The 27185-nt window shown below is 42.9% G+C and overlaps 1 protein-coding gene across 1 annotated transcript in view; it reads left to right on the top strand.

The window, feature by feature from the left end:
- The window catches only part of SLC9A6 (solute carrier family 9 member A6), a 38952-nt gene extending 12595 nt beyond the window's left edge, over nucleotides 1–26357 (top strand). The window contains exons 6-16 of the mRNA XM_030574567.1: nucleotides 2726–2831; nucleotides 10792–10933; nucleotides 12296–12401; nucleotides 12815–12903; nucleotides 13086–13199; nucleotides 14939–15050; nucleotides 15670–15823; nucleotides 17386–17416; nucleotides 19243–19322; nucleotides 21014–21119; nucleotides 21947–26357. Of these exons, the coding sequence (XP_030430427.1) occupies nucleotides 2726–2831; nucleotides 10792–10933; nucleotides 12296–12401; nucleotides 12815–12903; nucleotides 13086–13199; nucleotides 14939–15050; nucleotides 15670–15823; nucleotides 17386–17416; nucleotides 19243–19322; nucleotides 21014–21119; nucleotides 21947–22222 (1316 nt within the window). The 3' untranslated portion in view covers nucleotides 22223–26357. The remainder of the gene's footprint in view (nucleotides 1–2725; nucleotides 2832–10791; nucleotides 10934–12295; nucleotides 12402–12814; nucleotides 12904–13085; nucleotides 13200–14938; nucleotides 15051–15669; nucleotides 15824–17385; nucleotides 17417–19242; nucleotides 19323–21013; nucleotides 21120–21946) is intronic.
- Nucleotides 26358–27185: the final 828 nt, after the last annotated feature.

The raw sequence follows: 27185 nt of genomic DNA, 5'->3' as shown, positions 1-27185 counted from the left end.
AGTGTGGCAGATGTTAGCCTCTAGCACCCTGTGCAAGCAATCAGCACTGCTCAAAGTGTGTGAATTCAGGGTGTTTTCAGGGTATGTGCTAGACAATCTCTAGCCTCAACGTTTTGCATGGATAAGATTTTTTTGGTATTAATCTAAAATATGAACTTGCTTTATCTAACCATAACAAGAACAATGGTGATTATTTTTTAAAAAAAAATTAATTTCAGTCTGCTGAGCTCTTTAGATTTACAAAGTGCTATACAAATGCTAAATGTTGTTATATTTGAATGCAAAAAGGTTTTTTTTTGCTTGTTAACTGTCTTCATCACATTTGTACTCATCAGTATAATCTAATCTAAGAACACAGAGCAAAAATTTGCCCTCTTTTTTCAGGATGAGTAGAACTTGAATTTCTTCCATTGGTGCCTTACTTCTCAGCAAATTTGAGTAAATCCTTCAGGGGTCTGAGACACTGCAGTTAGCTCTGCCTCCTAAGTTACAGCTGTTCTTATCATGTGTCTACATAGCATCTGGGAGGGCGTCTCCCAGGGTATGTCTACTTTGAGAAGTTGTCAACAAAACTTTTGTTTTAAAAAAGAAAACTTTGTACTTAAAAAAGCCCCCCTGCGAAAGACAAAAGTTTTGCCGATGCAAGTAGCAATGTGAACGCGGCTTTGTCGAAGCTAACGCCACTCATGGGGCTGAAAGTATTGCCAACAAAGTACCGGCAGAGAGCTGTGTCGACACAGCCTTGTCGCTAAACGCTGCGTGGTGTAGACAGAACCTCAGTGCGGGTAGACAGACATGCATTGGCTCTGCTCTAATGCTCTACGCTAAAAATTGCAATGTGGCCACTGTGGCACAGGTGTGGGCTTGCTTGGGCCAGCCATCTGAGGATGTGCCTGGGGAGCAGGTGGGATTGCATTAAGGTGTGTAGCCTGTGCTGCCGTGGCCATGCTGCCACATGGCTGGCTGGAGCTCGTGTCTACCTGTGCTGAGAAGCACCCTCCGAGGTGCCATGTAGACATACCCACGTAGACCTGTTTAAAAGCTGATATTGACATCCTGTGTTGTACAGAGTGGGCAGATTTTGTGTATGTGCAATGCCTGTGGCTTTTTCTCAATCTGGACAATAAAACGAATGCCCATGGTTATTCTTGTCAGATGCAGTTTTACTCCTATCTCCTTATCTCACCCAACAATTACTTTCTGTTTAAAAAAAATAAAATAAAAAAACCACTGTGGCATCCTAAAATAATGGTCCAGAACATACCCTCTTAGCATAGAGTCACTGCCTTGTTTTGTATCACTGCTGTACGGTATCATAGTATTGTTCAATTTACTGTAAAAGTTGTGCCTGTACACTTAATACAGTCAAGTGACACTGACAGTTACCCCTTAATAGAAGACTTTAAAATATGAACTCATATCCTCTCCCAGCTTTTCCCAGTGTATTTTGTGTTGTCCATTTGTTGAGACTGTTAATTCTTCTGGGCAGGGATTGTCTATTCCGTGTCTTCTGCAGCACCAAGCACACCGTTAGTGCTTGACAAATGATTCTCCTTGTGGCCCCCATTCAGGAAAGGCAGTTAAGTACATGCGTATGTCTCTCTGACTTCAATAGGACTTAAACACGTGCTTAAAATGAAGTATCTGCATTAGGGACTTTCTGCAATGGGCATGTTTTCTTGAACCGACTTGTTTTTGGTCATTAGGTCCTATGCTGCTTCAGCCTGAATAAAGTATTACACCTCTACCCCGTTATAATGCCACCCGATATAACATGAATTCGGATATAACGCGGTAAAGCAGCGCTCCGGGTGGGGGGGGTGGAGGAGGGCTTTGCACTACAGCGGATCAAAGCAAGTTCGATATAATGCGGTTTCACCTATAACGCGGTAAGATTTTTTGGCTCCCAAGGACAACGTTATACGGAGGTGGAAGTGTACATGGATTTTAATCTCCTGTCAATCAGTGAATGCCTTTGTTTGTGTGTAAATGGGTTAAAGCTCCTTGAACATGCGTATCTGAGTTTCTTGCCTTTCATATGGTAATTGTTTTAAAAGGGTTTTTAGGGCAGTCACATTGCATTAGTCCAAGCCTATGTGAGAAATGCCCCCGTGTGCCTTTGCATGACGCAAGAGCAAGGATTTCATTGTATGACATCTTGCTTATTCTAGACATTCTTACGGTTCCCATAAAACTGACCATAAAACTTGATTTATTTTCATTACCAACTCAGAGTCAAACAGTTGCAGAAACAATAGATCAAATTCCAATCTCCGTTACACTGCTGTAAAACTAGAGCAACTGGAGGCAGAATTTGGCCCATTGTTTTGTTGTTTCCAGATAACCCCAAAATTCTTACATGTACTGGCACTTTCCTTTCATACTGATATTAAAGAGCGCTTCTAGGATCTTATGATAAAATCAAGACTACTCCAAGATTAAGGCAGAATTAAAAAAGACCTCCACAGGGGATAACTCTTCATTATACAGGGGAGAAACAGGTCCTTGTTCTGTATGTAAAAAACAACATAAACTAAAAAACACAAAGTTGAGTGGGCCCAGGGAAGAGTAGCAAAGACTGCATGAAGCATTGCTACACTGAGAAGCAGATTAGTAAAATACAAAGGAAGGTAGAGTTCTAGAAAGGCCAGGTTTGCTTTATATATATCTACATAAAAAAAGTAATGGCATCTTTGAAATGTCTCTCTATTTTTCTGTTTGTCAGTGACTGTTCTTGCCATATTCCATGAGCTTCAGGTTGATGTTGAGCTGTATGCCCTTCTCTTTGGTGAAAGCGTCCTCAATGATGCCGTTGCCATAGTGCTGTCTTCGTAAGTGTGTTCTGTTTTTTAATTGTTATGTATGTCACATGTGAGAGACTAAAGATCACCTGGTGTTGCATCAGAGAAAATAGAAATAGCAATATTTATAATAATCAGAATTTATTACTAATCCACTCAATGCAATTCTCTGTATTAATCACCCTCTAATTAGCCTATCAATGAAAGACTGCTGCTGGGAATTGAAAGGATCACTGAGGCCATAATTACAGCTATTACAGTGCATGTTTTTTTTTGTTTTTTTTTTTTTGCCTATTGAATGAGTCAATAGGGAATCTTACCACCCACCTGTAATGTGAAAAAGGAACAACACGTCTGCTCTTTTGCTGTGACATGCTGCTAATGCTACTCACGGGTGAGATCACTCTCAAATAATTCTCCACCCACACACACTTGCGTTTCCTGCTTCTTTTCACCTTCCACCTGCCGTTGCATTGAGAAGAAGACAGTTGTTGCAACTGTAGTTAATATCTGGACTGAGAGCATCAGTGACAGAAATTGTGTCTCCCTAAATCAAGTGGATGATTTGGGGGAGGGATAGCTCAGTGGTTTGAGCACTGGCTGCTAAATCAAGGGTTGTGAGTTCAATCCTTGAGGGGGCCATTTAGGGAACTGAGGTAAAAATCTGTCTGGGGAGTGGTCCTGCTTTGAGCAGAGGGTTGGACTAGATCTCCTGAGGTCCCTTCCAACCCTGATATTCTATGATTCTTTAAAACTTTTCTGCATCTGTAACGTATTTTTCCTGCATATTCATTGTATTTGTTGTCATGAAAGTTGTTTTGAAATATATAGTATTTGTGATCATAGCAGATTCATTTATGGTTAAGATGAATGCGGAAAATAATTTAGATCTTCTGAAATATTTGAGAACCCAGACTGATTATTGTCCGCATTTTAATTACAATGTGTGGACCAGTCCTGCACCTCATATCGGAGCAGTACTTACTAAATTGAATAGCCTATTGATGTCTCTTCGACTATCTGTATTAATCTTTTTGTTTTTATATTGGGTCCATCACCAGAGTATGTAAGTGTTGCGTGATCCAGCCATATTTAAGATGTGTCCCAGCATAAAACTGAACGTGAAGGGTGTGTGGCAAGGTTCTGGGTGAGAGGAGGTGAATATGTTGCACATCACAATGATGAAATTGAGGGCTGGTCTACACGCCCACATGCCTGTGTGAACCTAAATAAATAAATCAATTGCAATTCATCCCTTTTGTTGTGTTGGTGCAAGTTCTGTATGTGGAGGCTCATATTTCAGATTATGAGCATCCTCTTCTGATTAAATTAAATTGAAATAAAACACTCTTCTTCAGAAATCAGAACATTCACTTGGACACCTTGTACCAGCATAAAAATGGCGTGAGCTACAATCCATTGAGTTATTTTGGTGCAAGTTTGTGGGTAGCCCTCCCCTCGAAATGGGGCGGAGTGACAAAGGTAGAAGTGTTTTAAGCGACCTAACACACATCCCCTTAGCAATGGTCCTGTAACCAGGCCTCACAGACAGAAACACACTGTTTAAAATATACCCTAGGTTTGTGAGTACACAGTGCATTACTGTAACTAGCTGATTACATTGAAGACCTAAATATATAATCTACAAGGATTTCTCTTTATGTGGATTTGATGCATACCAGTTGCTCAGAGCATACTGACCAGGCTTACCTATCTTTAGTAAGTTAGCTACAGAAATCTCTTCCTTGACACACACAAAAAAGAACTAATTTTTAAGTGCAGCAGGAGAGTCAACTCAGTCTTGCTTGCAGTTGAAGATAATTACTGTGCTGGGTGTCCAAAGCTCTGGTTTGTTGTCTCCCTTTTACTGGGGTAGTTTTTGAGTATTTAGCAGAAAAAGGCAAGGCTTTGGAGACTGCTTAGGTAAAATTCTGGAATTGCATGTAGGCTTAGATCCTGCCTGCCCAGCATCTCCAGGACAGCTTTCCCCCTCTTAGGGTTTGTTTGTCCTACAAGCGCTACAGTGGCACAACTACAGCGCTGCAGTTGTGCTGCTTTAACATACTGTGGATGGGTCCTACAGTGATGGAAGGGGTTTTCCCATTGTTGTAATTAATCCAGCTCTCTGAGAGGCAGTAGCTATACGTTGATGGAGGAATTCTTTAGTCCAGTGCTTCTCAAGCTATCTGATATGGGGGACTGTCAATTTTTTTTTCCCCGATATGCCAGGGACTGGTGCCATATTATTATCCTATTAGACGCTCTTATGAGGAAACTTGCCGCGGACCGGCAGCCGACGGCTCGTGGACCGGTGCTGCGAAGCACTGCTTTAGTCAACTGAGCAGCTTCTACGATGGGGGTTTGGTTGGCTCAACTTTGTCACTCAGGCCATGGCTACACTGGCGCTTTACAGCGCTGCAACTTTCTCACTCAGGGGTGTGAAAAAAACACCCCCCGAGCACTGCAAGATACAGCGCTGTAAAGCACCAGTGTAAACAGTGCCCCAGTGCTGGGAGCGCGGCCCCCAGCACTGCAAGCTAAACCCCATGAGGATGTGGAGTACATGCAGCGCTGGGCGAGCTCTCTCCCAGCGCTGGCGCTGCAACTACACTCACACTTCAAAGCGCTCCCGCGGCAGCGCTTTGAAGTTTCGAGTGTAGCCAAACCCTCACGAGTGTGAATTTTCCAGACCCTTGAGTAATGCAGCTAAATCAACCTAAATTTTAAGTTTAACCGTTTCCAGTTTCCCCTCAGGGTTGAAAGGAGGGGAACGAATTGAATAGTTAGCTGTGTTGTGGTGCATTTGCATTGTCTACTTCTATTTCAGTCACGAAAGGTGCTTTGTAAATGCAAATTGTATTCTGCTCTCACTTTCCTACTGTACAAAGGAGGGCAGGAATAGCTCAGTGGCTTGAGCACTGGCCTGCTAAACCCACAGTTGTGAGTTCAATCTTTGAGAGGGCCACTTAGGGATCTGGGGCAAAAATTGGTCCTGCTAGTGAAGGCAGGAGGCTGGACTCAATGACCTTTTGAGGTCCCTTCCAGTTCTAAGAGGTTGGTATATCTCCAATTATTACTGTAAAAAGGGGGAAACTACATACATAGTTGTTGGTTTTTAAAAAATATTTAAGTATTTTGTTGCTGTTGCTTAGGAAAGAACTAAGGAAAGATTAACATTAGAATAGGGTGCTGCAGCATGCGTTTAAAAAGCCTTAAGTTGGATAGTTTACCATTAAAATTCAATCTAGTAGTAATGTGAATCTGTTGAAATGGTGGATCAGGAGAATACTACAAACTGCAGTTTAACTAAAGTTTTAATGTGGACAGAAGCTATGTGGGGCATTGAAATTGCCAAAGCCTCTGTTATACTTGTTGCTAAAGACTGAAGCTGTTTATCACCATGGTATCTGAGCACCTTCCATAGAAAATGAATGGTGAAGTCCCTATTGGGTGTCATGGAGTCTCTGGCACTTCTCCCTTTACGGGGCAGGTTTTGGAGTCTGGGCTTTGGTAGGGTGGGGTTGGGAAGGCTTTAGGAATAAAAATAGTGATTGAATTGTTGCTTATGGCAGAAAGGCTTTTTCAAAGAGAGAGAGGCTTTGCAGGGTTTCCTAAAGATGGTCAGGGTCTGGTTTTGCTTGATCTCCTCTGGAAGACTGTTCCATAGGCAGATCACCTGAGCTATGTGATCTGCATTGTCCCCAAGGAGTATGGCTATCACAGGTTCATAGATCAAAACTTGGTCTTTGATGTAACTGGGGATTGAGCCATGAATTACTTGGAAAATTAGGACCAAGGACATAAACTGGCATCAGGAGCTGACCTGGAGCCAGCAGAGGGACTTGATCACAGCCCTGGTGGGCTCACGGCAGCCTAAGCCATGGAGAAGGGAGCAGCTGCAGTCCATACCATCTGGATCCTGTGCATTGTCTTCACGTTCAGCTTCCAGTACCATGAGCTGTAGTGATCCAGCCTGCAGGGGACACATGCGTGGGTCACTATGGCCAGATCCTCATCTGGGAGGAAGGGGTGATGTTTCCTAGCAAGCTGCAGGTGAAACTGAGGCCACCTGACCATCCAAGCTTAGTGGGGAGTCACACAGGGCCTTGAGCCTTCACACCACTTTGACGAATGGGGCTGTGTGCCTTCAGTGGAAGGTGGTGACAATGTTTTGGCCTCCTCTTCAAAGCTTTTCTTCTTTTCAATCTGCATCACTTCGATCTCACCAGGGTTCAGCGTGAGCCGGTTGATCTTCGTCCAAGAGCCAATTTCCTGTAGGCTTCCTGGCATTTTAGTAGTGGGGGTGGCTTTATCATTTGAGAATGAGAGCGAGAGTTGAGTGCCACCAGCATACTGTTGGTAGCTGAGCCCATGGCATCCCACTCTCTCTCCCAGTGGTCTCATGGAGATGTTGAAGACAGGATGGATCCCGGCAGGTGAGGGCCTTTACAGAGGAGAAGCAGTTACCATCATCACTCTCTGAGCACTGGAAAAGAGCAACAATTAGAGATACAGTCGCTCTGGGCCATGTGTCATGTAGGAGTGTTAGCAGTACCTTATTGACCACTGTGTCAAAGGCTGCAGTGAAGGCCATCAGTGTGAGTCTGGAAATCTTACCTGTGTTCGCAACTGTGAGGAAATCATCTTTTAATGCCACTAGAGCTGTGTCCTGGTGCAAACCCTTATTGTGAGGGGTCCAGGATGTTGGCTGATGTCACACATTGTTGGAGTTTAGTGGTTTCTACTTTCTCAGTGATTATTCCCAGGAATGAGAGGTTTCAGATGTAACGGTAGTTAGGGAGATCTTCAGGATCACGCATTGGCTACTTGAGGACTAGTGAACTATTGAATTTTTCAAGGAGTTTGGTTGCTGTGCTTCTGAAGGAGGCATTGACTGTGCCCATTCACTTTTACCAGCCAGGAGGAGCATGGATCTTTCACAGTTGTGGCTCTAATATTTTTCAGGGCTTCTTGAGCTTTGGCATGGGTGATGGGACCCAGGGGTTCATTCTGTCTTGGCTTGCGACATACAGAGTATCCTCTGGGGATCAGCTGTGCCAGGGTAGGATCAGAGGTTTCATTGAACCATGTCCCAGTGATGTATGCAAAGCCAGGTGTTTCATCCAAGAGGAGATCAGGGATGGTGCTGACTTTGCATTTGGCAGAAGGAGCTTCAGGTTATTTTTTCCTACTCCGTTGAATGATATTATTGATCAAGAATTTGGCTTTAGGTGCCTAGGATATATCCTAGTGGGTGGTGTTCTAAGCAGTTGTTTCTTCAACCCAGTGACAGTGAGGGCTTGGGAAGGAGTGGGGTAATGTGGTTCGAGGCCCTTTGAGGGTTCTGGTCTTCCATGTCTCCACATCCCTAGAGTCTGGCCGTGTTGTGCTGTAGTCCAGAAGATTTGCATTATGGTCCTTAGACAGGCAACGTAGACAAAGGATGGTGGTGTACTGCTGGGTTGTGGTGGGAAGGTGGGGGGCGGATTTCCTCCGTTTTCATTTTACCCTCTTCTTTGTCATCACCACTTCCCATTCCTGGCCAGGCTGCTGTTTTGGGGAAGGTATGGAGCTGAGGCCTCGTCCAGACTAGGGGAGGAAAATCGATCTTAGATACGCAACTTCAGCTACGTGAATAATGTAGCTGAAGTCGAATATCTACGATCGAATTACTCACCCGTCCAGACGGCGCGGGATCGATGTCCGCAGCTCTCCGTGTCGATTCCGGAACTCCGTTCGGGTTGATGGAGTTCCGGAATTGATGTAAGCGCGCTCGGGGATCGATATATCGCGTCTAGACTAGACGCGATATATCGATCCCCGAGCAATCGATTTTAACCCGCCGATACGGCGGGGTAGTCTGGACGTGGGCTGAGAGGGTTTGGTGCCAGTAGGGGACTGGGTAGCCAGCAAGCTGGAACAAGCCCTTTCAATTCTCTAGCTGCTGGGAGAGGGAGAGGGAAACACAGAATCAGACAATAAACAATCTAGTAAAGTTGTGAAGATGTTTGTAAAGGCTCCCAGCTCAGCTTGTGGCCATGGCAGAGCCCCCATTATACTAGAGTAGATCTAACTCTATGTCAAACCTAATCTTGACTGATAATGAACACAGAACTGAAATTAGTGGTTGTTTAGGTGCTAGTGGTCATGAGTTGATTACGTTTGTTGTGTGTAAATAGAATAACATCCAAACCAGTAATATATGGTGCTATAAAGGGTCGAATCCACAAAGCTGAAAACAATTTGAGCCAAATCAGCTTGGAGAAAGAATGTAAGCAGAAAAATGTGAATGATAATTGGGAACTATTTAAGAATATTTTACTAGATGCCACAAGTGAGACAGAAAGTTATGCTGGTTAAAAAATCAGCCTGGCTTAGAGGGGAAATGAAAGCAGCTATAAATATATATAAAACAAATGGGGAAAAAAGGGGAAGTTGATTTAGTGAATACAAATTAGAAACTAGGAATTGTAGAAAATTAATAAGAGAAGCAAGAGGACACAAGGTGAAATGCATGGCCAGAAGAATCGAGGACAATAAGGAGTTTAAGTATATTAGGAGGGAAGAGAATCCTATTAATAATATTGGTTCATTATTAGATGGAAATGGTAAAATTGTCAGTAGTAATGCAGGAAAAAATATATATTCAATATTTGGGAAAGAGCCAGGTGATATATTCCTATTGTGTGATATTGATGAAATACTTTCCATTCCAACAGTAACTCAGGAGCAGCAGCCACTGAAGTTAGACATTTTAAAATCATCCAGTCTGCATACTCTGCTTCCAAGTGTTTTGAAAGAGCCGACAAGGAAGCTCTGAGACCATTAATACTCATTTTCAATCAGTCTTGGAGCACTGGGGAAGTTCCAAAGGCTAGAAGACAGCTAATGTTGTGCCAATATTTTAAAAGGGTAAACAGGCTGACCTGGGTAATTACAGGCCAGTCAGCCTGATATCGATCCCAGGCAGAATAATGGAATGGCTGCTATGGGACTTGATTAATAAAGAATTAAAAGGGAGGGGAATATTGAATGCCAGTCAACATAGGTTTATGGGTTTTATCTTTTTTTGATGGGAGTGTAAGTTTGGTTGCTGAAGGTAGTAGTGTTGACGTAATATACATAGACTTCTGCATGGCATTTGACTTGGGACTGCATAACATTTTGATTAGGAACTGGAACACATCAACGCATCACCCATTCATGGATTAAAAGCTGGCTAACCAATAGGGCTCAAAGTGTAATTGTAAAGGGATAATCATACCGAATTAGCAATTGTGCACAGCTTAGTGTCCAAAAGGACTTGCGCCAGGATGAGAGGGTCACTGAATTTGGGGTATTGTGTATCATCAGGAGGAGCAAGTTCACAGTTGGGGAGTCTCCCTGGAAACTTCTCACAGCCAGTGAGAGCATCTGGGCTTGTTGGTAAACATACCTTGGCTGCTCCCAGGCGTCATGCTGCTCCTTAGGGAGCTAGGGTCCAAGAGAAGGAGAGTCACATGGGGCACTATCGTTTGAACCAGCATAGTTCACAGAGCACAGGTGTAATATGCTCTCACTGCTCACTCTGGGAAACAGGTGGGCTGCTCCATTCTGGACTATGCTGAAGTGCCAACATGGGCTTTAAGGGTAGCCCTAGGTAGCGCATATTTTAGCAGAGCTGCATGGAAATGGCAAAAACATGGATGACTGTGGTGAGGGGTCAGTATCATCATGGAATGGTTCCTGCCTCCTGGTTACCTGCGGGGACAAACAGTAGAATAAACCTCCTCAAAGCCCAATAGTATAGGTGGGTCCAAAAGTACAGTGAGAGCTTGATTTGATTCCTTGAGCTGGTGCGATGTGCTGAGAAGTCAGGTGCAGTCGCAGCATGGCTTCAGCACAGTACTTGAAGTCCTCTTTTTGCCTTTTATGCAACAGCCATTAGGTTAACATGCAGCTCCACACACCTTTCTTTCCTTCCAAACTAAGGAGTGTTCATTTCTTCCAGTTCAATCGTAGCATACCAGCCGGCGGGCGACAACAGCCACACGTTTGATGTCACAGCAATGTTTAAGTCCATTGGCATCTTCCTTGGGATATTCAGTGGCTCTTTTGCAATGGGAGCTGCTACAGGAGTAGTCACTGCTTTAATATCCTTTTCATTGGTATTTCAGAAAGCATATTCCATGCTGTTAGAATGTGTTTCAGATAATCATAAGTGTTTATGATTTTGTGTTCTAGTTTAATGAAAGCTAGTAAAGTTGTGTGATTAGAAGGAAGCCATGTAATGTTACCCATTGTACAGAACATGGTCTGGTTTCCTTACAGTGTACAGTTTCTTTCTACATCACAAACATTGTGTCATTGGGACTGTTAATATAGACCACTTCATTTTATTTAATGGAGATTTCAGATACTACCCATTGTTCAGAAATTGCAGCTTAGTTTATCTAAGTCCTGCACTTGTTATAGAGCTCTACAAAAGGTATATTGGGAGTTTAAATTCAGTGTGATTTCTTGTGTGAGTCAGGCAAGCAGGATCTGGCCCGATATATATACAGTAACTCCTCACTTAAAGTCGTCCTGGTTAACGTTGCTATGTTGCTGATCAAATAGGGAAAATGCTTGTTTAAAGTTGCGCAATGCTCCCTTATAACGTTGTTTGGGAGCCGCCTGCTTTGTCCACTGCTTGCAGGAAGAGCAGCCCATTGGAGCTAGCTGGTGGGGGCTTGGAACCAGAGTGGACCGGCAGCCCCCTATCAGCTCCCCTAAAATTCACTGTAACAGAAAAGCATGCTTAATTTTGCTTGTTCTGATTTCTCTGCATACACAATACTTCAGTACTCAAAATAACATTTGTCCCTTTAGACTAAAAATAATCAGTTGTGCAATACTGTACAAGTACTGTACATATATATAGCCTTTTGTCTGGTGAAAAACATTTCCCTGGAACCTAACCCCTCCCCCATTTCCAGTAATTCTTGTGGGGAAATTGGATTAATTTATCGTTTTTCTTAAAGTTGCATTTTTCAGGAACATAACTACAGCGTTAAGCAAGGAGTTACTACTACTGTACCTGGCACAATCAACATTTTAAAGGGAAGATAAATACTTCTGTAGTGATTTTAAGTACACCTGAAACATGACTGCCCATGTATATTACCAAGTTGGGGACAGTAAGTCATCAAGAAAGTTTTCTGTAATTCTTTAAATCAAAAATTTACATCACATAATCCAAGAATTGAGATGTAAAGTTAATTGCCATAGAACTGATCCAACAGTTATTAAAGTCAATGAATATACTCCCACCCTAACTCAGTCCTTACTCTGCCACTGCCCTGCTGTTAGTATGGGCTCTCTCTGCCTCTCACCTTGCTGTTTGGAAATTTGTCCAGAATATAAATGTCTGATACTCAGAAAATAAGTTATAGTGTGAGTCTTCCTGTTCATTTGTTGTATGTAGTGTAGCTAGAATCTGCTATGTTAATGTATTGTCCTTAACAGTCTGCAACGTCACCAAGTTCACCAAACTCCGTGAGTTCCCCTTACTGGAAACTGGTTTGTTTTTCTTGATGTCTTGGAGCACATTCTTGCTGGCTGAAGCATGTGGTTTTACAGGTAAGATACAGCATGTTAGCTGCTGGAAATGGGTAGGAGAGTTAGGGATTCATATAGCTGAGACACACATTAGCACATATGTGTTGAACTACTAAATGGCTTCCCTATGCTCAAATGTATTTATTGCAGCCAATAATCTCACTCAGCATCAAGTAACTTATGCTACAGCACAAAACTTATGTAGCCTACCGGGGAAAAAAATAGTGATTTCCCCTCCACTCCCCCCCCCCCCCAAATTTAAATTGTGTAAATTTCATGAGAGTCTCTTGGGAGAGAAGACCAGAAGAAACAAATGCAAAAGTTATAATTATTTCAATATTTTAGTGTTGCATAAAAATCAGTAAAATATAAATACGTACCTCTTGTTTCCTATTTTACGTACAAAAGTTTTACTGTGGCATTCTGATCCCCAGGTGTGGTAGCAGTATTGTTCTGTGGAATCACCCAGGCCCATTATACCTATAATAACTTGTCTACAGAGTCTCAGCATAGAACTAAACAGGTAAGAACTGTTCAGCCTCTGTGAATATCAAATTCTCTTTTCTCTCTCCTTTGCAAGAACTAGTTGGGTTTTCTGGATGTGCCTGGCTTTCATTAAAAATTACTTTTGTGGATGTATTTTACATGCAGGAGAACACCTTTGTCTTATTGCAAGATAACTAACTATGTTTATTTTTTCTTTAGCTGTTTGAGCTTCTGAATTTCTTGGCAGAAAATTTCATCTTCTCCTACATGGGACTCACATTGTTCACCTTCCAGAATCACGACTTCAACCCTACTTTTATAGTGGGAGCCTTTGTATCCTTTGGAGCAACCCAATTTAGTGGCGTTTCAGACAGGAGTAGGTCAGGATGCAGTAGGGAGCATTTGGTGCACAGTAACATGGCTCACACAGCCAGTTAGTGCGGAGCAGGTGAGTGTGCTGTAGATGCACACCCCAGCTTACTGCACACTTCCTATCTGTATAGACAAGCCCTTATGCATTTTTGTCTCGGTTGGTGATTTTTAAAGACGTCAGTCTCTGCTTTTGCCACGTTTTTATGTCTGTTACTTTAGTCCATGTCAGTGGATATTTTAACCACCTCAGCCTGAAACTCTGCGTTGAATTCTAAATGTGCTGCTGAGGAACTAAGGGTTATCACGTGTTCCTGTGGTACTAAATAAAACTAGTGGTTTTGCAAGATGGAACGCTTCCTGGTAGAAAAAGCCATTTACATCCGACTTTCACTGTTGATCAAGATTGACTGTTAAGCTTGGCTAATATCTGAAAAATTCCTCAGATCAGCAGCATGAAAGCGTGAGCTGGTGTCTACAAGTAATGCACTAAAGGCTTTGCTGTTCTGCATGGGCTCGTTCTAATGCAGACCGGGAGCTTGTCCTCAGACAAATAAAAGGAATCTGGGTGTCTCAGAACAAAGAGTGAGGGTTGTGAGGAGTTCAGTTTGGGATTGTAGGGAAACCAGACAGCCTTGTAAAATTGTCTTCTCTCGTTTGCCTGGGAGGGTCACTTGTTTTTGATGGATGAGTATAATAGCATGAGCTTTTTCTTTGTCAGGACTGGAGAAGAGATATTGTGGCGGGTGTGGTAAATGGTCGTGATATTTTGCAAGACTGTACCAATGGGATGGAGAGCAAAGATGTCTGGCCTGGGGAAATAGATAAGAGTAGTATATTGTACCTCTGCAGTGGAAACTGGATTAGGGAATAGGAATGTTCATGAGCAGTATGATAAAAATGTCTCGTGCAATTCATGACATTCGGGAAAGAAAATAAAAGCGGGAAGGATTTTTGCATGTTATTGTAGGCAGAATTGGAACCTGGCATCAAGGTTATTGTTACCGTGGGAGGTAAAAGTATTAAAAGGTACAGTTTAAAATGGAAAGGCAAAAATGCGAAGGGGTTGGATCTCCAAGGCCATGAAAACTGTGAGATGCTATTCCCTGCTGGCTGGACTCTTGCAGCTTTCATTTCACGGGATAATCTGTAGGGACTGGCCCTTCCTTAGAGCATGTGTCCTTCAAACTCCAGCAAAGTTTGGAAGTATGGTACCCTTGGGAGAGTGACTTGAGCAGAAGGATGGACGTAGTCGGGATACCTTGAACTCCAGAAAGGTCCCTGAGGATGATAAAGTTGCTGTAACTGTTGCTAGCTGACACACATGCAGCTAATAGTTTTTATGGTTGAACATGAGCTGGCGGGGTGGGTGTGGAATGGAGAACTAGTGATTTTTTCCCCCCTCTTCCCTGCTATGTAATTTGCACTGTATTCTTTGTCTTGTTTCTTTTGTTTATACTTGTCTCTTTATGATTATCTTGAACTGCAGTCCTGGATTCTGCTTAGATAAGATTGTAGTTTGCCCCTCACTGGGATATCGGAGCACCTGAAGCTGGGTTTCTGTCCTTTAATTGCAATGGAGGGGACACTTTTCAAGTTTTTAAGAATCCTCGTGTACAATAGAAATTGACTTTGAATGCAGATGTAGGTGTAGTAGGAAATGAACTGAAGAAAAAATTTCCTTAATATGTATGTGAATGTAGTTTGCCATCTTCCTGGGAAGAGCTGCTAATATTTATCCTCTGTCCTTTTTACTTAATTTGGGGAGAAGAAACAAGATTGGAACAAATCTCCAGCACATGATGATGTTTGCCGGTACGTTACCCCAGTCCCTGTGTCTCTTGCCTGCCACTCCCTCTCATGAATGCACGAGTAATCACCCTGTCAACAGCCTGAAACATTCTTCCTCCAACTTTAAGCTTAGCTGGGCTACTTGTGAAACCAGGGCCACACGTCAGATATCCACATCCTAGCTAGTTAATATAAAAGTATCAGTTTTGAGTACAGTTCTTCTCTGTGACATACCAATGGCGTAGTACTTAAGGGGTCAGGATACAGTCTCAGCTTTGCCATGGACCAGCTGTGACCTCGGGCAAAACACTTGACCTCTCACTGCTTGTTTTCCTCATCTTTAAAATGGGGATTGTATTGCCAGCTTCATTCAACTCATCGGGGCACTTTGAGATCCTCCAGTGGCAGGTGCTCTGGAAATGTAAGGAATGATGAGAACTTGATTGCAGCCAAGAGTAACCTGGCAGGCAGAATGGGTGCAGTTAGTCTAGGGAGAGGATTGTAGGATGCCAAGGGTACGCATCTTAAATTAAATAAGCCCCTGTTTGGGGCTTGTAGAAACCTGGAGATGGACAGTGGGAACCAGCATGGGCTGCAGATTTCATGAGGCTACCGGAGTTCACCACTTTGCCTTTCCTCTCAGGATTGCGAGGCGCCATGGCTTTTGCCTTGGCCATTCGAGACACTGCCACCTATGCTAGACAGATGATGTTCAGCACAACACTTCTCATTGTGTTTTTCACCGTCTGGGTTTTTGGTGGTGGCACTACAGCCATGTTATCTTGCTTGCATATCAGGTGAGTGAGACCTTTGTCTCCCATTCTCTCTCTTCCTAGAATGTAGTGATCCCCATGGAATCTGGTGCAGTATTATAGCAGGACTCAGTATTATTTGGTTCCTCCCAAGGTGCAAGTCTCTCTGATTTCCCCACTCTGGAATCTCACGATTGGGCCTTAAAACTGAAACAGTCGTCATTTCTAATCCCCTTATCCCATTATGGCAATCTGACATCTGTTTCCATGGAAGCAGCCACCCTTCAGCTGTGTACTTTAAACTGTCTGAGACTCAGCAGTAAGTGCTGCTTAAGCATTGGGGTCCTACAGCCCGTAAGAGTTTTTCACAGGTGTGTATTATGGGGAGATCAAAGAAACTCATCTCCTTTTTTTCCTCTCTACCACTGTTCTCCCAAACATGCAGAATTGAGGATTTTAAGGAGGGTAGATGCTTCCTTATGTGATGCCATGCATATGCGCACACCACCTCTTTGTGTCAGATGGCTTCTGCATCAAGCGATGACACTAGAAATGTTTGGGTGCTTTGAATATACATGCTGGGTGCCTCCCAGCAGAGCCACCAAACCAAAAGGCATGGGGGTGCAGAGGAGCCAGTCTTTGGAGAACTGCCATTAATTTTACTCAGAGTTTGCAAATGTTCCAGCCCTTTCAAATGAGAATACAAAAGACTGAGTAAAGCCTGGAATCCTGTTTTTTCACTTGTAGGCAAAACCAAAGCCGTTCGATTTTTGCATCTTCTCTTATGTTTTATGGAAGACTGCTTTGTTATACAAGTGAAATGAATCCCCTTCACCGCTGGGTGTCGCTGTAGATACATACTGTACTGTGGTAACTGGCAAGTACTCCGCAGCAGAGTAGAAGCAATAAGTAACTTGGGTTCTGAAATAAGGTGTTCCTGATGGTGGTTACCTTTGGGCATCAGTGCACAGGTTCATTTTCCTAAACCCTGCCCACAACTAAGGCCAGTCCAGATGTGTGTTGTCACCGTGGCCTCTGAATGCATTTACTTGTACTTACGCAGCACTGTTAGCACACTTGTGGGGAGAGAGGGCTGGATTTTGAATATTGCGAGTGAGGTGCGTTAATGTGCTCTGGAACCGTGCTCAGTTCAGGCACAGCTGTCCAGTTTCCTCACACAGCTCTGGCGGCAGTTCAGGAAAACATTTAAACACGTGGCACACCTATATAGTCGTCAGTGGGACTTAAGCATGTGCTTAAAATTAAGCAGGTGCTTTAAGTGCTGTTCTGAATAGAGACGTGGATGGACGTCAGCCTTGAGCTGCCATGATTGGTGCTAATCCAGGCGTGGGGGCGTGGCTGAACAGAGTGTGGAAACTGGAAATTCCACAATAGGCTTGTGCTGCGTATCAATGTTTGTCCATTATGGGCAGTCTCTCCCGTATGACTGGAGCCAAATCTGACCCTACCCCTCTGATAGGAAAAGCTGATGAATGTACCTAGCCTGCTATGAATCCAAACCTAAAAGAGAGCTCCTCTAACGACGGTCATGCATGTATGTGGGATTGTTTGTGTTCACGCTAACCATTTCCTTGTGTTCTCTGCAGGGTCGGTGTGGATTCGGATCAAGAACACTTGGTAAATATTGTTCCTTAACTGCTTCCACAGGAACCTTTATTTAGGGACTTGCACCACATGTCTGGTGGCAGACGGTCACATAGAACCACCTGGGTGGTTTACACGTACATCCGAGTGCTCTTTCTCTCTTCCACACCAGCCTGGGGTAGGTGGAGGCTTTTAGTGCCGTCAGGTGAAAATATGAAAGAAGGGACACGTCTAAGATAAGTAAACCCGAAAGAAGGTAGTGGGAAAAGCATCACAACACTCTGTATATTGTCACTTCCATCTGTTCCCTGGTACAGTCCCTCTCTCCCCTGTAAAACCTTTTCTAAACAGAAGCATTGGAGCCAAAAAACCTTTACCCATTTTATTTTGAATTTCAAGACATGCTATATAGAGAGTGCCCTAAAGTTGGAGTGTGACTGGGTTCTAAGACCAGAACCCTAATTTTCCTGCTACTGAGGTGTTTGATCTTTAATAATACTTAAACCCTTCCTCTTCTTTATTCCAACATGTAACACTTTACGACAGTTTCCTTTGATGATATCTTCTTTTCTATATCTGCCACGCTATTCTTAACCCTCGGGTTGTCACACACTACTGTTTGTTCACACCGCTGTTGCCTTACTGCATTTGTTTTATTTTGTAAAACAGAAAGTACTTACAGTTCTAAGATGAAGAATCATGCAATACCCCATCAGAATTATTAAAGCGTGCTCTGATAAAATAGCAAGCAACCGTTCTCCTTGTGGGTGTGACACCTGCACCGTTAGGGCCCGAGCTGCTCTGTATTTGGAGTTCTCACTGAAATCACTGGGGTTCTGTTTGCGAGGATCCCATGCATAACAACACCTGTGTGGCGGGTATTCTGCTCTCTGTGATTACTAAGATACTGTTAGGAGGAGCCCAGACCCATCAGTCTGCAAGCCAAACTTCTATGAAATATTTGATTGAAGAAAAATATTGTTGTTCAAATGGTAAAAACAGTGAATCCATGTGAAGCATCTGCATATAAAAATCTCTTCTTTAAGAAATGATGTCATTTGAGTAGCAAACACTGCAATGGATCAGACGTTTTCTGTGTTCAGCTTCTTGATTTTTCAAAAGCAGCACACTGCACTGTTGGGCATTAAAAAACATGGCCTCTGCCCCAACATGTTGGCTCTGTTATAGGGACAAATAACATTAGACAAGGGGGAAGGGAAGTCATAGAATATCAGGGTTGGAAGGGACCTCAGGAGGTCATCTAATCCAACCCCCTGCTCAAAGCAGGACCAATCCCCAGACAGATTTTTGCCCTGAACCCCTAAATAGTCCCTCAAGGATTGAACTGACAACCCTGGGTTTAGTAGGCCAATGCTCAAACCACTGAGCTATTCCTTCTCACCCTCCACTTCTCTTGGGCACAATGTGTAATTCCACTTTAAACTGTCGCAGGAGTGAGGGTTTGCACTGGAAAGGTGGTAGAAGGAAGTGATTTCTGAGGTTGAGCAGTACTAACATTTCTAATGCAGAGATTGTTTGGCTGGTCACATGGTACAGGCTGCACCTTCTTATTTCTGCTTGCTAAACTGTGTTAAAAGATGCTTCAGATGAAATACCTCACTAGTATTAATTGCCACGTAAGCAATTGCTGAAGGCACCATAAGGATGTTACACGATTGCCAAAAGAATGTGTGTGTGTTTTAGCACCTTAATTCATTATTCTCTATGAAAAAGCTGGAGAACCCCTCTTCCTCGACTTACACATCTAATCAGAACAATGGGTTTTCATGCCGATCCTGTTCCTAGAGAAAGAGAATTGCATTGTGCAGTCATAGTTCAACTTATGACTCTTGTTGCAGGGTGTCCCGGAAAGTGAAAGGAGGAGTACGAAAGCGGAAAGTGCCTGGCTGTTCAGGCTATGGTACAACTTTGATCACAAGTATCCTTAATGGAAATAAGGACATGTCAGAGCCAAAATCTGGTCCATCTGAGTAACCCTGTTAACTCAGGGCATGCTTTGTCCCTTGGGAGCGGAGTAGCCAGCATTAACTGATAGATTGTTCTTCTTTACTACTTATAATATCTGTACCTGTGAGAATTTATTCAACTCTTACCGCCCACAGTTTTATATGAATGGCTTGGCTCAAAGCCAGGCTCACCATAAGGATCATGATATGGAATTATTTAAGTTCCGTGTGTGTGTGATTCTTGCAGCAAGAGTCCAGTAATAAGTTCTGAGGCTCTTCTCAGCCCTTTCCTGTTAAAACATTCTGAATTTTTGCTGTGCCTGTCTCATTTGTCCTAATGCATCAGAATGAATTAATAGTGAAGTGATTTGCCAGGCTCTTACGAAAGGTGTGGTCTGCTGGAAAAGTGGTGTTGCCCTTTTTAGAAAAGGGTGTTTAACTGGGACTGTGTTCTGGTATGTTCATTACGCTCGTTTCCCTGTTCATTTGGTTGCTATCGTGTTTCCTCGTGTCTTTCATTTGGATAGTCCCAAATATCTAATTTCCTTTACAATTAATGTTTGGAACTGGTTGCCGTATTTTAGTTGAAGCACCATAGTCCTTGTAAAATATTCTGTATTCTTTAATGCAGGAAGTGGGAAGAAGGCTTTCTTTAAATAAAGAGGTGACGTAAGCCTCTTGGAAACAAAATGGTTTCAATATTGAGCTTGTTCTGAGCATTAGCAGGTCTCTGTGCTGCCTGTGCCAATAGCAGCTGCAGCTTTTTGTTCGGGGGAAAACTACTGACTAGCATGTAGGAAGAAAGTGAATGCATCACGCTGGGGCAAACAGCTGGGCCCAAGCTCCAGCATGTGTATGCGGAACTAGATTTGGAATCCGGTTATGGTTTTAGTCTCTTCAACACTTTTGCTAACCCAATGATGGGATTTTCCAAAATAACTTAGGAGCTTAAGTCCCACTGAAAGTCATTGGAACTTATGCTCCTTAAGTCATACAGGGCACATCATCATTAGGAAGAAAAGATGTGTTCTTACCTGACGTTAGCTAATATGCAGTAACTGGCTCGAGATGAAATCCTAATGAAGACAGGGCAGTTCGTAGTTTGCACATGAGTTAAGAGGCTGAGGTAAAGACTTGGAGAGCCCAGGATTTGCCTTGGCCTGCTAACTTGTGTGCAAACTGCTAACTGCCTTTTCTTCACTATTTTACCTCTTGTTAGTCCCATGCAGTAGCTAACACAAGAGAAGGATGCCCCTCCGTTCCTAGAGAAGACAATGCCTTAGGCACTCTTGAAAATCCCACCCAAAACCTTTGCTGTTTGCCCTTAAACACACCCAGAAAATAGAAGATGAAGTGACATTTCGCCCTGAGACAGTGTGACGGAGATGCTCTAGCATGTGCGAAGGGATGCGCACAGCAAATAGCAGAATCAGCAGCTACGCAAAGGGTCTGGCATAGGCTTGACTGACTTCTTACCTCTGTTGTTTGATGCTGTGTTCTCAGCAGGGCTGCTTGGTGCTGTGTTCTCTTTCTTGGCTCCCTAATCAACAGAAATGTTTAAATTTTGTGCCCTGTCTCAGCTTCATATTTCAGCCCCACGGCATTGTGTGCTTTGATTTATAAAGACAGGCTTGCTCCGTCTCTCCCTTAACACACCCCACAGCTATCTGAAGCCTCTGTTGACACACAGTGGCCCTCCTCTGACAACGACACTGCCTAGTTGCTGCGGACCTGTTGCCAGATGCCTGACGAGTCCCCAGGCTTATGAAGTAAGTCTTGTACTAGTCTGCCAAATGTGTTCTTTCTACCCCAGTGTTGTGTGAATCGGATGTATTTATCTTTCTGTCCACTTTCTGGAGGATGGACACTGATTCCTTAAGTCCAATGTTTTGGGGGGTTTCATCTGTTATCTAAAGTATTTATTCATCAGCTTTTTCACTTCACCAGTGTGTTGCCAGCACATGGGTCACTGTTGGGAACTATCTTGGGACTCCTGCTCCGTGAAACAGCTGATGCTGGGAGCTTTATGGAAAGTCAGATGTGTAGTCTGGCAGATGAAGTACCTCCCTTGTGCATTTTGCCTTCACAGGTGAAAATAATTGGTCACAAAGTGATCGTGGCCTTGGAGATGGTTGTCTTCCATACCACGCGGTCATCATGACATTTACCACAGTGGATGGATTGAATTAGAAACCAGAAAATAGCCAGTCAGGGTCAAACTGTTTATAGAATCCAGACACCAGCAGTTCTTCGTACCCATAATGCATCTGGTCATTTGTGAACTGTTGTACATGATAGCCTCTTATGATGGACTCTGTCCCTACTAAGAGTTGAGTGAGAAGTGACAACTCAGAAGAAACATTGACCTGAAAGCCCTTCTTGTCCTCACTCTGTTAAGCTAATATCTCATGCCTGTGTCTTTGGATTGAGGAAGTCTTCGAGGGCACAACTTTGTGGTCAGAGATGTGAGGGAGAATCCATCACTGGATACTGCTTGTCGTCTGTTGTTGGTTGTTCTTAGACTTTGGGACCAATTCTAGCCTTATGTATAAGAAACCGATAAGCAAATAAACTCTTTATTCTGTTTAACATTCAGAATCAAGAGCAGCTGAAGGATGATGATTCCGACCTTATTTTGAATGATGGAGACATCAGTTTGACATATGGGGATTCTACTGTGAACGCAGATTCTATCACATCCAGTGGCACGTCGAGGAGGATTGTAGGAAACAGTTCTGAAGATGCATTAGATCGGGAGCTGGCATTTGGGGACCATGAACTTGTAATACGGGGGACACGCCTTGTCCTTCCCATGGATGATTCCGAGCCTCCGTCGAGTTTGGTAGATAGTGCAAGACATGGCCCAGCGTAAGATTTACGTTGCTCAATTTAATTGACAATAATATCTGCATATGTGATCACGAAGAAATATGTACTACCTAAAATCTAATGCATGTCTCAGAATGTCTAAGCTGTATAAATATTATTTATATGGTGTCAGAAGAATATAAATATTCTCTACAAGATGGCTTGTGAAGAGCAAGCTGCAGTTTCTTAAGTTGAAAACCATGCTGACTGCACTGTGTAGAAAGAAACTAGTTTTTAGCATAATAATCCTTTGCACATGGTGGACTTCTTTTCAAGTGGTGTGATATATGGCCTTAGGTCCCAGCTGGGTAGGGAAAGTGGCTGATTTCTCAGTTGTTAACACTCAGAATTCAGCTTGACAGAGACCGGAATGACAAATGAAATGTTGCCTTTGCTTTGCCCTACCTAAAGTCGTTAGGGAGATGTCAGCTAAAGATGTAAATTGCTTATTAGTCACATGACGACTGTTTTGGTCTCTCGTATCTCTGATTGTCAAATACTCACATTATAATATTGGCAACATCTCTGCTCAGAGATTGGCCTGATGGTCTAGTAGCCAGTCGTACTCTGCACTGCTGTATTTGAGTTTGAGCCAGGTCCCCAGTTATCGAGGCCAGGAGGAGCTGTAAAGCGGCATTGACTCAGAATGCTTTGCTCCTGGGAAGGAAAGGGAGCATTTTGCTCTGAAGTGACTCAAGCCACTGTTTAGATAATGGGCCATCAGCGGAAGCCACTCCCAGCCTTCCTCTGGTCCAGGGTGGGTCACCATGATGTATGACTTTTCAGATTGGGGCCCAGAGCGTCACAGTATGTGTTTTGCAGTAGTATTTGAGGGAAAGAATTGATCACACACAAGCTGCATCAGGCTTATTGCACGGGCTTTGTAGTTGGTGAGTTTGCATTTCAGCTGTGTCTTAAACAGCTTTTCTAAAGACAACAAACACATTTTTAACAGGCGATTGAGTTCTGAATTTTGGGAAGGGGCCATGTCTCATGGGATTGAAGCTCTTTTACCAATTAGTCATTGAGGAAACTAAAGAAAGGTACAAGTCTACTGCTGTTCCATGCTATACCACGGAGTCGCACCTGTCCAAACTGGAAGTGTGAAGGTTGTAGATTGAAACTGTACATGGAGATTTCTTAAGACATATTTAGAAAATGAGGTGGTACTGAAAGGGAGTCGTCCGTCCTCCTGTCTAGTTGAAATTGTTGCACTTTGTTTGATACACTGCATGCTAAGGAGCTACTATAATCTCCTCCCTGATGCATTTTCATGTCTCTTACTGTTTATAATAAATGTTTCTGAGCTTCCATGTTTTTACATTTTTCCAAGGAAGAGCACAGAACAATTTGCTATTTCACATTAGAGTACTAGGATTTATTCTTCAATGATGGAAATGGCTAAAGGTGCAGTGAAAATTTAAGAAGCTGAGAACTCTTATTTCTTGCTTTTCCCAGGAAAAAAAGTTCCAGCCTAGAACTTAACTGTGTGTAATTTTAATATATTTTTAGCCACACAATCAACCAGTCCTTTCACAGTCACAAATACACACACTAGGCTGATTTCAGAGTTAGCACTGACTCACTCTGTTAAAACAAGAGCGCGCTTCCTCAGGGTAGCACGGGACCGGCTTCTTAGAGATGTCTGAGCACTCACAACTCCTAGTGACGTTGCTTTGACTGAGTGTATATTTATAGTTCAGAAAATAAAATTACCTTTTTTCATTTTCTCAGGTCTAAATAACATTGCCTTAAAATTACTGAAGTGGAACTAATATTTTGCAGTTAAAATATCCCCAAGAATTTTTTTTTTTCCTTTTCAAGCAAAATGTGCGGTTTTTTCTATAGCACTCCTCTAGAACTGTGTACATTCTGCATTTACATTTTAGGAAATAAGAATTTTCATTGCACCCAGTAAATGGCAGTTTTACTGTTAACATACCCATTTATTGTTTAGTGCTAGCCAGTTTGTTCCCTGCTATGCAGGGGTTCCATGCAGTGTGAATTTTATTTTATGTCTGTATCTTAACTTCATGTGTTCAAAAAAGAAAAAGAAAGAAAAAAGTTAACGTGTTGAGTTTTGGCTGCCGCACCATTATACATCAAATATTTGTTTTATTTTGCCTTTTAAAAAGAGGTAGTTTAAATAACTACCTCTTGTTTTTTCCTCTGTATTCTGAGTGACTGTGAATTCAATTTACAAAGATCCATGCTGATACCACAGAATGTGGAAAACACAGCTATTGTTGTTCAGATATGCTGCTGATAAGAGTGCATCATCTGATTTCTTCAGTTACTAGATATTCAAAGCAATTTGAGACTGCTTCCCAATCTCTCCCCGGGAGCATCCACTGCTGTCAGAGCACTGTAGACCCCCAGCTATGCCCACTTAATGGTTTATGTGGAGAAATGCCCAATCACTCCGATCCCAGTCAGAATTCCCATAAGGGTACATCTAGATTGTGGCTTCAATGGTGCTTCCCGAGGCATGTAGACAAATGCACTGCCTCTGCTCAAGCTAACACGCTAAAATAGCAGTGTGGCCGTGATGGCTTCAGCTAGCTATCCCCGTCCAATTCTGTCCGACTCCTTCAGTACTATCAGTTTGTGCCGCTGCGGCCATGCTGCTATTTTTGGTGAGCTAGCATATGTCTATCTACCTGCTTTGGGAAGCACCCTCCCAGATGCTGCATAGACATTCCTAAGAGACAATTCCTGAAAATTGTTTGCAGTGTAGTTGTAGCTATGTTGGTCCCAGTTTATGTGAGAGAGACACACACACCGTGGGTTAGGTAATATCTTTGATTGGACCAACTTCTCTTGGTGAAATGGACAAGCTTTAGAGGTTACGCAGGTCTCAAGAAGAGCTCTGCATAAGCTCAAAAGCTTCCCCCCCCCCACTAACAGAAGCTGGTCCAATCAAAGATATCACCTCACCCACTTTGCACTGGGTGTGCTGAAGTGTCCCTAGCAGCTAGGGCCTCATCCGGTACTTATTGGAAGCAGTGGCAAAAGCCTCACTGGTTCTGTCTAGCCTAGGATGAAAGGTATCGTGTTAGGATGTGTTTGCACGCAGCCTTTGGGCTTGGAACTGGTCAAGTTCAAAACTAGGCAATGCTCAACTTTTAAAACAGGTTAGTAAGAAGGTGTTAGCTAATATACGCTACTGTCACACCATAAATCCTACCCTAGGCAAGGCCGTTGATTTGGAGTTAGGGCCTTCATGCATTGCCTCTATAGCCTAAAATCCTGTGAGAAATCAAGACTCACCTGGCAATGCCAGGTATCATCACAAGGCCAGAATTAACTCCTATTAATTAATTGTTGTTAATGTGTTTCTTTCTCCAGCTTTAATACATTAGCTACAGTATTTGAATTGCCAACACATTACTAAAGTCCTAGGCTTTTGATGTCAATTAACATTTTAATTGATTATTGAAGTACTTTAGAGAAATATTCTAGTGTGTATATTTTTGTGGAGTCAGGAATTATATTGTGTGTTAAACATAATATAAGGACTGCTTCAAAAATAAAAACGGAATGAGTGAATCAGTCAAAGCTGAGATTCAGGAGTGACTTTGTAGAAACAGCTCAAACTAACAGTAAACTATTTCCATTATCCTATTGTAGTGGAGAATACAGAGGGCTTGATCTTCAGTGGTGTTGAGAACCTATAGTTTCCACTTACTTCAAAGGGAGTGGTGAATGCTTAGCACTCCAGGCATTCAGGCCTGTAGATCTTTTGCCAGATATGTAAAACAGCCCCAGATGCACAATTTTGCAATGCTTTTATAAAGATTTAGAGAAGTCACCCTTTGGGAATCCTCTCAGCTGTAAATTGAATTGACTTGAGTTTTGCACATGAAAAAGCACTGTTGATTAAGTTTTGATTTTTCTTCTAGTATTGTTGAATTGTCCAGTAATGGCACTAACTTCAGTAGTTGTGGTGTTTGTGCAGTTGGCTTGTGATAGTTGATGATCATTATTGCATCTTCTGTTTACACTGACTAAATCTTTTACTGTTGCGTTGTACTGTGAAAGAAGGATCCTAGGCCTATATAAAGTTTTGTTTTTTTTCTTGAATAAGTCTGTAGTGTTTCTTTCATTCACAGGGAAATAAAAACCTATAACAAATGTGACAGAGACATGACATTTTTGCATTGTTAAAAGAGTTTTTCACAGGCATGTGATAAATGGACAGATGATCAGCCACTGCTGCAAATCACTGACATTGCATAGCATGTGGTTTCTTCCAATTAAAACTATTTTATCTGGAGCAGTAGGTTGGAATGTTAAAAGATGTTCACAGCTTGACTGTCCCAGCATCAATACAGCTTTGGAGGGTGGAAGGTAAGCAGGGTGGGGAATGGCTCGTGGTGGTATTGCTTATAATTCTTGCAGTAGCATCTTGGTCCACGACCGGGGCTCCTTTGTGTTAGGTGCTGCACAAACCCAGAACAAAAAGACCATCTTTGCCTGGAAGAGTTGACAATCTTTGCCTAAGACCGGAGACAGCACAAGGGAACAGTGGGACAATACTGGTCAGATGGTAAATGGCCATTGCAGCACTGAGAAACAGCTGGAAGTTGTGGTGGTGGTGTCATTAGGTAAACTATCCTGAATCAATCAGAGCCCTACTGTATAGTTAGGGGTCATGGTGCTGTGGAGGTTTTGCTGTAGGAGACAACATAAAACAAAGGGGCTAACAACCTGTGGGTTCTGAAGACCCCACTCAGATGTTAGCCCCTGAATCCTGGTTGAATTCTAAATACATTCTGCTCGCCCAGATTTCCCCCTTGCAGCTACATTTTGAGACCACGCTCCTCTCCCACGTCGTGTCCTGCCTGGTTTTGTGGCACCGTATGCATTTGGAGCAGCCATCGTTTTCCCCAGCTGAGGTAGCTTAGGGTTGGGTGAAGTGGTTCCTGTTTTCTGTTTAAGGCCTCAAAGGTCCTTCGGCATGAAAG

This window comes from Gopherus evgoodei, chromosome 9 (assembly GCF_007399415.2).
Source record: "Gopherus evgoodei ecotype Sinaloan lineage chromosome 9, rGopEvg1_v1.p, whole genome shotgun sequence".
NCBI classification, from domain to species: domain Eukaryota; kingdom Metazoa; phylum Chordata; order Testudines; family Testudinidae; genus Gopherus; species Gopherus evgoodei.
The sequence above is the reverse complement of the archived record's forward strand: the minus strand, read 5'-3'. Positions and strand labels throughout refer to the sequence as shown.